The following is a 13,248-nucleotide window of genomic DNA, read 5'->3' as shown; positions in this document are numbered from 1 at the left end:
AAAAAACTCATAAAAAATGGGATGTCTGGACGTCTGGAGATCAGTGCCCCTGGTTAGCTGGTAACCAGGGATGCTGATCTCTCTGCAAGTGGCCAGAGCCAGCCGTAAGATCACGGCTGGCTCCGCCCAGCTGTCAGAAGCAGGCTGTCGGCCGGCCAATGGCCGGGCCGCTCGTCCAGTCAATGGCTGGGCCGCTCGTCCAGCTTCGGCTTTCACCCCGGCTCAGTCGAGCCGAAGCATATGCCGACTTAGCGAATAGCCCATAAAGCAGCCCCTCGGTTCTACTGAACCGAAGGGGTCCTGGCGCCGAAGCTAGCCAAAGGATCAGCCGAAGCTATGGCTAGATCCTTCGGCTGCTTCGTGAATAGACCCCATAGTGTATATAGTGTAGGAGTCAGTACTATGTAACCATATCATATATGGTGCAGCTGTCATGACTTTGTAATAAACATTACAGGCTGCGGAATGCAGTGGTCAGGAGTAAGTGTCCCCTTATGTTGATGGTTAGTGAAGAACGCCCCTTAAATATTTGTGGTCAGCAGTGATTGCCCTATGAAATGTTGGTGGTAAGTACTGTGTTTCCCCATAAATGTTGGTACACAGTGGTCAGTGCTCCCTTATATATTGGTGTCCGGCGGTCAGGGCTCCCTTATATATTGGTGTCCTGCGGTCAGGGCTCCCTTATATATTGGTGTCCGGCGGTCAGGGCCCCCTTATAAATTGGCGCTCGGTGGTCAGCTTCCTACTTTCAATGGTGGTCATCAAACGGAAACTGCTGCTTCCAGCAAACCCGGGCTGTGAGTCAGCTATTCAGATTTGCTAAGACTTCTGACCCTGTTGCACTACATTTTAGTTAAAGAGGATCTTCTTTTTGACCCCTCTTACCTTTCCTGAAGCCTTGTTCTTAATTCACCTGCCCAGCAAATCAAGCATTGCCCAACAGGCATACACAGTTCAGGTGATACAGCTCAGGTCCAAGGGAGCTAATCTTCTCCTCCTCAGTCATCGGGAGCTGGTTACCTCTTCCGGGTTCAGGCAGTCAGCCCCCAAGAACGTGCGTAGGTCCACCCACGGGTCGCTATGTGTCCCTACTCCTAAAGCCTCCTGAGATATCACAGGAGGCTGCAGGAACAGGACAATTCATTCTCACCTAGGTGGGAATAGTGGCAATGGACAGGGCTAGATTATTTTAAATGTAAACAAACAGAAAAAAAAATCTAATAGCGTAGCGATGTATGGTTTCAATGGGTTAAAGTATTATTTTAGAGTTAAGGTCTGATTTAATGTTTAGTCATATACACTTCCTCATATCTGAATTTCTGCGCTGGTATTGGAATGTTCAAATTCACCTTTTATAAATGTCATTTTATGTGAGGGTATTTATATTTTAGGTTTATTGGTAGTCTAAATGAGTCTAGATGTCAATCTCCTTTAAATCTAGGGCTGTCAAAAATGTATGCGTGAAGAATGACATACACATGAGGCAGACACCACAGGATTGCTCTACTAGCTGCGGGAACATATAGTGACTCAAACACCATGCTTGCTCTCTGTTCTGCTGGTACACAGCATGTTGTAGACACAGCTGGCCTTTGTAACTGCAGAAAGGTGAGAAGGCATTGTACGCAGTGGATGAAGTCCCCCAAGGCTTTGCCCAGTCATATATAGTGTAAATAATATTGATCATATGGAATTGTGGTTCATGTATTTTTGGATCTCTCCACCACACGCTGGTTTCTATTACAAGCAGGCATCATGCATAACATTCTGGTAATTGTAGTAATTAATAGAATAACAGTAAGTGAAGTTCGTGTTCAGCAGCTAATTCCCTGCCCACAAGTCTCAGCAGTTTGCTGACAGCAATGATTATATTAAAGGGGTACTGCAAAAACACATGGCCAATGAATATTACAACAACCAACAAAGCTTCTGATTAATCATAAAGAGTCTGATTCATCAGCTGGAATGTTTGATAATGAAAATTAATCCGTCTATTTGCAAATTAGTAAATCATGGCTCTGGGATATGAGCTTTGGTACATTTCAACATAGGGAGGTTGCAAAGGTTAATATCCACACAAGGGGATAAAGCGATGGACTCAAGGTATTTAAAGAAAAAATTCCACTGCTGTGGGGCTCCCCCATACTGCAAGGGTTAAATGCTTGTTTTTGTAGGGGAGTAGAATAAGCTGACCATACATTGTTCTGTTTTTTGTTCTACGTGTAAAAAAAGAACAGATTCTTCCATCAATGCTTACAAGCACTGATGGATCAATTCCCCTTTGTATTTTGATTGGCTGCAAAGCACTGTTCATTTGAAGATTTTCCAAATGGCTAATTCGATCAGCTGATACAGGAATGCAGGCCGGAAGGGTTCCGACAGCGGCACCCACTGTGCAAGTTTTGTCTGGCTCATGAAGAACCGGCCGAAATTCACATAGTATATGGCCAGCTTAGTACTTCCCTTATTTCTTGATCTGGCAGACTCTGTAGCTCTGGTCTTCTCCCTGTTGCCCCTGGTTGTGGTCAGTCCCTCGCTGTTTTCGTGTACAGTTCAGGGATATTGGATACGTTTATTGGATAAAGGAAGCATACAAAATTTGATTTGGTTCATTATTCATATTTCGGATTCATAAGGACAAACATGACATAAAGAGATATCGAACATTCCAAACCTGGTGTTTCAGATTTTGGTAATTGATGGGTAATCATACTGGTTTCTTGTGTGTAAGAGATGCCAGTGAGTATGTATTAGGTTCCGAAACCTGCACATACAATATGCTGCAGCAATTACAATCGGCTCCTGTCTTTCTGTTATATTTTCCATTTATAACATAGAAATGTAGCAGGAGGAGTGGCAATATCCAGGAACACAACAAACATGACTCTAGAAGATGGCATGAGACTCCAAAATGGGTGAGAACGGTTAACTAATATCAAGGAGACCTGTTAGCATGCTGTTGGTACAGACATAGCAGCAACTACTCATATATTTTATATTGTGATTAGAAGTACTGCCACTAGTTGGTAGCATTATGTGTACAATGTATTGTTCCATCCAGCACAACTACATGCCTATGACACAATTTCCTGTTTCTATGTTGCTGTTGTTTTCCAATAAAACAAGAAGGGATCAGCCCTGTGTCCAGCACCATCATCATTGTTAAGAGTCATGTCTGCAGCAGCTTTTCAACAAGACCTCACTGTTGGAGACATTAAGGAGTCCATTCACAAAGCTGCCGAAGGATCTAGCCGTAGCTTCGGCCGATCCTTCGGCTAGCTTCGGCCCAAGGACCCCTTTGGTTTTACTGTTGCTATTCACTATAGCCCGTACAGCTCTCGAAGTTGGCTGAGTGGCTCAGTCGAGCCCAAGGCATATGCTTCGGCTCGACCGAGCCGAGGTGACAGCCAAAGCTGGCAAACGGGTGGCTCCGGCCACTTGCATGCAGAGACAGATCAGCGTAACTAGGTAACCAGGGACGCTGATCTGTCATTACACTGAGAACACGGCGGCACTGCCAAGTTCTCAGTGTGTAATGACAGTTCAGCGTCCGCTGGTTACCTAGTGATCAGGGGACGCTGAACTGTCATGAGAGCTTGTCGGAGCCGGCGATGATATCAAAGCCATCTCTGCTAAGCTCTCATCGTAATGACAGAACAGCGTCTACTTTAAATGAATGCCTCAGCCTCTCCTAGCGAATGTCCCAGCCTCTACCATGAACTAACATCCCACATATTGTGCTATTATGAATGGCTTAGCCTCTTCTGTGAATGAAAACCCCATCCTCTGCTATGAATGAATGTCCTGGCCTCTCCTGGTGACCATCCCAGCTTCTTCCCTTTGGGCATGTTTTACTAAAGTCATAAACTCACTATTGATTTCTTCTGATGCAGCGTACTTATCATATTTGACTTATCGTACTAATCAATTTGACTTGATAATTTCAGATACTTATCGTAATGACAGATCAGATCAGTAAATTTAGGTGAGATATCCCGTCTCACCTAAATTTACTGATCTCATCTGTCATTACGATAAGTGCTTAATGGAGCCGGCTTTGAAATCACCGCCAGCTTTGACAAGCTCTCATTGTAATAACAGCTGGTCCCGGCCAATAGAAAACAGTTAGGCAAGTTAGGCAGAGCTAGCTGTCACTGTTAGCTCTGCCCAATTGTTTTCTACATTTTTTTCTACTTTTTTTTTTTTTACAGTTTTTCTATTCTGCTCGGTACCACAGTGGTACCGAGCAGAATAGCCGAGCCGAATGCCACTCGAGAATAGGCCGAACAGCAGCGAGTAGCCTGCCAGATGTTTGGCTCAGCCGATCCAGATGTTGGATCAGCTGAGTCAAAGTCCTTTTGCACTTCTGGTCGGCCGAACATGCTGAGCATGTTTTGCTGACCCGAAGCCAGCGGCAGCAAGCCGATGTATAGATGATTTCAGTCAGTGTACGGCTAAAATTAGTCGTGCAAGCCTGAAGTTAATAGCCGAACAGCGTTTGGCTCACTTCACTTCGGGCCGGTTATTCACACGGCTGCCTTCAACAGCTTTGTGAATAGACCCCCTAAGACTCCGTTCACACCTAGGCATTTTGTTGCTTAAAGCTAAGAGCAAAAAAAACGCTTAAGTCACGGAATCCCGCATATTTCGATGGCCCCTGTTCACACCCGAGCATTTTGTCATGTGTTTTGTCACACAAAGTTTCCCATTGAAGTCTATGGAACCAAAAAGGGCTGTAATCTGCCAAAAAGTAGCTCATGTACTTTTTCCAGCAACAGCCATTTTTCTGCTTGCAGCAAAATGCTCAGGTGCAAGCAGGGGCCATAGAAAAGAATAGGATTCCTTGTCTTGAGCATTTTGTCACACACAAGGCAAGTGAAGGGGGTTCTATGTCATGAGCATTTTGTTATTTTGTACCTATGAGCGACAAAATGCCTTGGTGTGAACGGGGACTAAGGGATATAAGAGTGCAGATCAATACTACCAACTATGTGCTGCATGTTTGTTCCAGAGCAGAAAGTCAGGAAGTATTGAAGCCAGAGGCACTGAAGCAGCTTGCATTTGCAGAAAAAGATCAGCAAGGTCAGCTTTCATATTTCCATCATGGCAGGTTACTATTGAAGGTTCAGCACATACATGAGTTCTCTTTGTAATGCAGTTGTTTTCACTGTGATCTAATTTGAGATGTGTGTAGCACTCAAGAGGTCTCAACTGAAAGATCCATATTGAAAAGATCACTTTAGAATGATTGTTTTGGTGTGAAAACTTTGATTGCCTACTATTTAAAATAGCTGAATAGCCGTGTGTGTGGGCGACTGAACAAGTGGAATTTTCTTTTATGCATGTACTCAATTTATTAGCATATAATATTGACAATTTTCATAGTCGATTCACTTTTTCAAGAGCTTTCTTACAAGAAAGAAGTAAATAACAGGGGTGATAAAATACGAAGAAATTATGTGTGTCCAGCTTTAAAAAAAAACAAAAACTCCAGGAATATAGGTTGGAATAGGTTTGAGAAGATTAAGTAACTTTTGCCTGTCTCTTTATATCTGTCCCTGACCCCTATTGAGGAGCACACAGACACACACCACACATACTGTATGTATACATGAAATCCAAAATCGGTATAGAGGCACTCATGGGTCTTGGTGTGGAGATAAGTCAAAGCATCACCATTTTATTACCAATGTTGACAATAAATAACAGTAGAACACCTCTATACCTATTTTGGATTTGTATTGATATTTCCTTGTGGATGAGCACCCAGGCATTTACCTCACAAAAATGGTATATTAGGGATGCACCGATACCGGTATTTTGGTACCGAGTACGAGTACCGCTAATTTTATTCCGGTACTAGCCGGCCAATCAGGAAGCCGGGCGCCGTGTAATGACGCAACGCCCTAATTTCTGATTGGCCGGGTCATGAGATGACGAGTGTTCTCTGTAATATATTATTAATAATTTTCTCATAATATAAATTATTATTCCAAATTCTAAGACTAAAAGGCGATTGGGTTTACATATTTAATTAATATATCTTCATTCTTAAACGGCATCTCTTACTATGGCATGCTTCACACTATGGGGTTGATTTACTAAAGTAGCTGTGAATTATCACCTGATTTAATGAATGAGGTGAAGCTAAACAAAAATTCACTTTGTAAAGAATATCCAATTACCGTATTTGCGCTCCATAAGACGCACCCGACCATAGGACGCAGGGGTTATGTGACCGCTGCAGTTAGTGACAGCTGAGACAGGTGGCGCTGTGATTACAGCACCGCCTGTCTCAGTGATCACACAGAGCAGATGAAGAACGGACGTTCTTAGTCTGCTCTACCGGCTCTATGGTGAGCTCCTATGCCATGGTCACGGGTCCCCCAGAGGAGTGGGGGACCCCGAAAACCATGGCGGGGCACCTGGGACACAATCACCGCTGCTCTATTTGATACAAGTGATCTGATTAGATGACTTGTATTGATTGAAGTCAGCAAAGCTTTATATCATTTACTAAGCTGAGTAAAAATTCACTTTGTGACCAAATATATTTTCACTGTGCAATGTAAATTTTCACTTAGCTTAGTGAAAGAGGTGAACCTCTGCTGACCAATTTCGGGAAAGCACAAATTCAGTTTTATTTTACTTGAACATGGTTAGGTATTCTTTACAAAGTGTATTTTCACATAGTTTCACCTTATGCAAGTCAGGTTAAAATTTACAGTGTAAAGTGACCATGCTCCAGCAAGCATATCTTATTTTTTTTCAGCTCAGTTACCATTCAGTATGCAAAGCTAAAAGTCATTACTCCTTCAGTAGACATGTGCACTGCCAAAAAATTTGTTTCGTTTCGTTTCGTTTTAAATTCGGATTTGTGTTATTTCATTTTTCGGGATTCAGGTGTGAAAGTCAATTCGGAATTCGGATTCGGACGAAATTCGGTAGCGGTAGTTCGAACATTCGTTTCGTTTTCTGTTCTTATTCGTTTCTTATTCGTTTTGTTCGTTCGTTTGCAGCAAAGTGACATTTGAGGGGGAAAAAATATTTTTCTCCTTCTCTAATGTCACTTTGCTCCAACGAACGAAACAAATAAGAAACGAAAACGAACGTTCGAACTACCGCTACCGAATTTCGGAAATGGAAATTCAGATTTGTTTGCATTCGTTATGTCTGTAATTCGGAATTCGGATACATCCGAATGTCCGAAAATTCGTCTGAATTTCGATTCGGAACGAAACGAAACGCACATGTCTATCCTTCAGTAAATCAGCCTCAAAGAGGTCCTAATAGCATTTATGGTAAGGGAAAGTGTTACTGCTTCCTGTTCTTGATCCAGACAAGGAACACCCGACACGTTGCATACCCAAGAATAGAGAAGAGTATGAGGTATGGAGCATGCCCAGTGGAGCCAACTTAAAAAATGTGACTAACTGCTTAAGTTTGTGGAATAGTGGTCCACATTGTCAGAGCCTATAAGCTTTCCGCACATGTAGCAATCTGGCTGTACAGTACTCTTTAGATTTATCAACACGTTAATGTGATGACCTACCTAAGCAATCCATATATATTTATATACAGTGAAACAGATCCTCAAAGTACACAGTATAATGTCTTTTCAACATAGAGGTAACCTTTATGAATACTATGACTTATGGGAAAGGCTAGCCGGTAAGGCTGGTACGTTTCTAATTCTATGTACATGGTTAGTCCACTTTCAGCTGCATAACAGTCCATAGTATTTTTTATGTATGGCGATAAGGTGTACAATAAATAGAGAGGCTACACATGTTTACTATGCTGACTTTAGTGCCATCCTGCACACTTTGACAGGTCATCTTATGTGTTTGGATGTATGACATGGCAGTGGTCATATGCTGTGGTCTCTAATATCGGTTCATTTACCTGCTATTGTGTTTTTTCTGTTTTATTTAAAGTTTATCTTTATTTTTGCTTTGGTTTAAATGACCTATTTGCTTGCATGTTTTGAGACACTTTGTTTCTGTAACAAATATAAAAACTTTCAATAACAAATATCTGATTTACAAAATAATAAACACAGTGAATGGGACAAAAGGAGATTGTATGATGGGATTGTAACGTGTATTGTAAAACCCTTTTGTGACTTTATGCTTGACATAAAGTATTCAGATTTTCAGATATGATATGAGATAATCAATACTCACCAACAGCTTTGCAATTTGAGGGTCTACGTGTTTGGAATGCCCTGGTTTAGTAGCTCCTCACACTCTGTTTTTTTTTTACTCTAACACTGCCCATATTTTTGTATATCCAGTTAAATAAGAACCTCATCAAGAAGTTTCTTTAATTCATCAATGCTCTCGGTTGAGAATGCCGCCTGTGGAGGGAAATTCACAATTTCACTACTCTCACAGTAAAACCCACCCTACGATTTCTGAGATCGAACCCCCTTTCCTCCAACCTCCTGTTGTGTCCCCATGTTCTCAATACAGTTTTCTGATAGAACAGTTTGTTCCAAATATTGTGATACCGATTGATGACTTTGAAGACTGCAATAAGGTCTCCTCGTAATCACCTCTTTTCTAAAGTGAATAAGTTTAATTGCTGAAGGTTGTCGTCATAACTCAGGGCTTCTATCCCTTTTTTCAATCAAGATTTTTTTTACAAACAACATCGTATTTATGCGAACAAAACTGTTTAAATGCCAGCGTCCGTTTGTTGGGAGAGTTGAATCCCTTAACGTTGAGGGATAAAAACCTCAGAGGTGGCATGGCTAGGCACAGGTAGCAGCAGAGTCAATGGCAACGTAACCTGTAAACACTAGGGCGTACCCCAATTCCCTGTAATAGAACTCAATAGTGCTGAACCAGGTGTGGGCGGGGAAGGAAGGGGGAAGGGAGGGAAAGGGAAACCAAATAGTACCCTGACCGGGTGCGTTGAGCCGTCAAACTCCGGCTGACAACGCTCTCGGGCAGTATAAGATCCAAAAGGTTCGCTGGAATCAACCTTCTGGTGAATGCGGGGGTGCAGTGACTGCCCCGCCGAGACTCACAGGACAGTACCAAGCAAAAAAGAAAACATAGAGCTGACTAAAACTTAAATGGCGTTTAGAGTGAGACACACTATGAATAATGCCTCGTTTCATCCCTGAGAATAAGCATATGATACTTTCAGTATGATGGTGGTGCTCCACCCCCAGGCAAGCTCTGCAAAGTGTGGGTACCTCATCGGTCCGCTAGCAGCGGGATCCCGATCCCATTCCACAATGCCGGCAAGGAGGGGACATCTCTGTGCATATATATAAATGAAAAACAACAAAAAAAATGTGTCTTATCATTGGGAAAGGGAGAAAATAGGGACAACTGAAACAGGCATATTAAGCAATGACATTCCGATATCGGCAATCCGGGAATAAATCGCATGGCTAAGATATCGTAAGCCTTGAGCAATCAAAAGTCAGTCCCAGAAACACGCCGTCCATCTTGGAGGCCGGTCAGCCAGACGAGGGAGAGGACCTCAGCGCAGGGGGGCTCCTGCCGGCGAGTTTGGACGTTGTGGCGGATGTCCTGGTAACCAGAGGCGGTCCGAGTCAGTGCAGCGTCTAGGTGTAACTGGCGGATCAGGGGGGGCATCCTCGGTGAGGCCAACATCCTCCAGTAGCGCTGTGGCCTCCGAAAGGGTGGTGCATTGGTAAGGAGTGTTTTTGTAGATGAACATTAAGCGGAATGGAAACCCCCAGTGGTAAAGGATGCCATGACGTTGCAGCACTGTCAGGGCCGGTTTCAGGGCACGACGTTTCGCAATGGTAGATGGTGCTAGATCAGCGAAGACCTGGTAGTCGTGGCCCTGAAAGGAGAGAGAGGGGGACTTGCGTGCCGCCTGTAGGATGGCTTCCCTTGTTCTAAAGTAAATACATTTTGCGATAATGTCCCTGGGGGGGCCATCTTTCTGTCGTTTCGTCAGCGCTCTGTGAATCCTCTGGAATTCCAGGCGTTCCACTGGAATAGATGGCGTCAGTTCCTGCAGTAAAGCGGTTATCGTTGCCTGTAGATCTATGATCGTCTCAGGGATACCGCGAATTCTTAGATTGGATCTGCGGGATCTGTTTTCTTGATCCTCCAGTTTTAACATCAGTTGGGAATTGTCGTCCCGGAGCTGCTCCAGTTCCTTATCATGATAATCCATGGTGGCAGTGGTTACATCCATGCGGGCCTCCAGGTCTGCCGTGCGTTTTCCCAGCTCCCGGATTTCCCGTGTCACCTTGTCGGTGATCTGTTTAGAGGTGGTCTGTAATGCTTTCTGGCGCATTCTATCTATGCGCCTGAGCAGGTCATCCTGAGATGCTGTGCACCTGTCTGGCGAGGGAGAGCTGGCTCTACTGTCTCTGTCCGCAGCATCACTGGCAGAGCATGTTGGAGATGGGGCTCGGGAGGAACGTCGCCCTGTTTCTTTGGGCGCCATCTTGGAGGTTGCGTGCGCCAGGGCCTTCTTGACGGAGCGGGACCGGAGCCGCGAGTGGGAGCCCGACACCGACATGGGTAGGTGCCGCTCAGTATCCGGTACTCACTGCGGATGTTTTTAGGGTGTCAGCTACCGCGATGTGTACGGTATGTCCGTTACGGTCTCGGCGGGGTGCAGAGCGAGGTTAAGCCGCGGCCATCTTGTCTCGCCGCGCGCATGCGCCCCCCCGGCTTCTATCCCTTTAATACATTTTGTGGCCCAACTCCAGGTTGAGTTGTTGGCAAACTTAGCTGACATAAAGTGGTAAACAAAATCTGGCTGTGTGTAAGCTGCTTCAAAGTAACCAGTTAGACCTTATGAAATACCATTTCAAGGTGGCAGAAAACTGTAACACACTTCCTAAACTCACCATACACCACCACAGTGGCTGACGCACTCCGTCTCTTAGCCACAATATTGGTAGCCATACACGTGTAGTTTCCCGAGTCGGAGAGCCGTGCATGTCGTATGATCAGGTTGTGATCCGCCCTGGTGTCAATATTTTCATCCTGCAGGGAGTCGATTGGCTCTTCATTCTTTAGCCACTCAACCTGAAATAGAGGAAAAATGTTTTCAGAACTTCACATGTGCAGATGCATTTCATCACATGCATGAAGAAAAACACATAATATTTTACTATGTAAATCATGTTATTCTTGATATGTAGTCACCCTTCTTCTGACATTGTTCAGCTATTGGCTAAGGAAACACACTTATTCACTATGTATTGTTTGACAAGTAGATAGATGTGAGCCAGGTCTGGGTCTACATGGCATTGTAATGACTTTAAGCTCCCAACTGAGCCATATCTCGAATTAATGGGTCCCCTAGGTCCCAAAGGGCCCACGTGCAGCTGCAGAGTCTGCACAAATGGTATGTCTGCCCCGGTAGGCACACTAACACCCTTCAATTTAGATAGAATGCATTTCTTCTGAGATAAATTATGTTTGTTTAGTAAATATCCTTTTCATTAAATACATTTTCTCTTCTCTTTTAAATGTGATGATGTTTCTTTCCGACTTCTCATAGTTCAAGAATTACTCCACCCCTCATTAAACACTTAAGTGGTGACACTCCATGGACCCAATTCGCAAAGCAGTGAAGCATGTGTTATTTTCTGGAGGGGGAAATCTCCCCAATTGTTCCATTGATTAGCAACCACTCAACCACACTAGCTGGCCAGCTAGAAACATGCAGCAACTCAGGCACGTTCATATTATATGGGCTTGCAGGCCCCTTTTATAGGGTTTTCAACAGTAGAACCATATGTGTAACCTTAAATTATCTCCAAAAGTCAGATAATAATGACACCTGTAATCATATTTAATTGGGCCAGGATCATTAGATATGTCTTCTTGTCTTGAAAAGGCAACCTCAAGGTTATAGGACAGCTGTCTTGACGTTGAACCTATTGCTCATTAAACCAAGGTCCCTCATATCAAGAAAAAAGGTCATCTGTTCATTAAACCAACGTCAAAAAACATGTTTATGATTTTATGTTTATTATTATTATTATACAGGATTTATATAGTGCCAACAGTTTACGCAACGCTTTACAATATAAGAAAGACATTACAATACAATTCAAAACAAGATGGAAGGAACGGAGGGCCCTGCCTGTGAGGGCTTACAATCTAAAAGGGAGGGGCCATGCTTACACTCTTGTTCAACCCATTAGACCTACGTGGTTTACATGAATTCTAGTTAACCCTGACATATATATGTTTCCACTAGATATTTGTGTACTATATAAATGCAGACTTACATATAAAGCACAATTTATCACATGTTCCACATGCTAAATTTCATAATAGAAGCTTCACAGTGTGATTCAGTAGGGATAATCAATTTTCCCTATACATATTGTCATAACAATTGCTATGCTATGTGACTTATATTTTTAGCAATCTTTGCTGAAAATAATCTTCATATTAAATAAGGATCATTATAGCCTAGTGAACTGAGCCTTTTGTGATTTTGCTTGGCAAGTATAAAGGAGAGATTTATTGATGGTCCCATGCACTCTCTTATCACAGAACCATTAACACATCAACTTAATTCAATCAAATTCAAGACCATGATGTCACATCTTTGTCCCCTGATACCTTCTTCCTCCAAAAATCACTCTATAAAATTGTCCGGCTGTTGGTTTTATATTTTAAAATGAATTCCAGTGTGAATGGACCAGTCAGTGGACCTACTTACAGGAAACTGGTTGTCTTTTATTCTTCTCAAAACATTATGCTCCGTCTAAGATCCATTCCTCTGAATTAATGATTATGGCACACAGGGCACACAGCTAGTCAACACCAGGTCAGGTATTGAGCAGTTTATGATTTTAATGATTGTGTGTTGTACATTGTTTTATAGCGCATTTCGTAGGAATAAGATGTAATGCTCCTTTTTTATAGCTGTCATCAATGTTAACAGTTCTCACAACACTCTGACCTACTTTTCACATCATCTAGCAGCATCATGAAAGTGTGAAGTCTTCTAGTGCCAGACAAATACAGGTTTTGTCTACTAGAGTGTTTTACTGTATGTACAGTTACACAGCTCCATAGTCACATAGTTAGTTAGGGTAACCAACGATGCACATCTCTGTTATTTGATATTGTTAAAATTACATTTGGCCCCTAGTTCTAACTCTTGCCCCCCCCCCCTTGATCCTAGCTTATCAAGAAATTATAAAAAAAATCTATAAATCATGTGCTTATTTACCCTTCTAAGGAAAGGTCCATCTTGACCCCAAATCGTTAACTAGAT

At 42.9% G+C, this 13,248-nt stretch overlaps 1 protein-coding gene across 1 annotated transcript in view; it reads right to left on the bottom strand.

The window, feature by feature from the left end:
* UNC5D (unc-5 netrin receptor D) overlaps positions 1-13,248 on the bottom strand; it is a 490,550-nt gene that overhangs the window by 198,710 nt on the left and 278,592 nt on the right. Inside the window, exon 5 of the mRNA XM_018564580.1 lies at positions 10,853-11,033. Within this exon, the coding sequence (XP_018420082.1) occupies positions 10,853-11,033 (181 nt within the window). The remainder of the gene's footprint in view (positions 1-10,852; positions 11,034-13,248) is intronic.

This window comes from Nanorana parkeri, unplaced genomic scaffold (assembly GCF_000935625.1).
Source record: "Nanorana parkeri isolate BGI_ZX_2015 unplaced genomic scaffold, ASM93562v1 scaffold762, whole genome shotgun sequence".
Lineage (NCBI taxonomy): Eukaryota > Metazoa > Chordata > Amphibia > Anura > Dicroglossidae > Nanorana > Nanorana parkeri.
The sequence above is the reverse complement of the archived record's forward strand: the minus strand, read 5'-3'. Positions and strand labels throughout refer to the sequence as shown.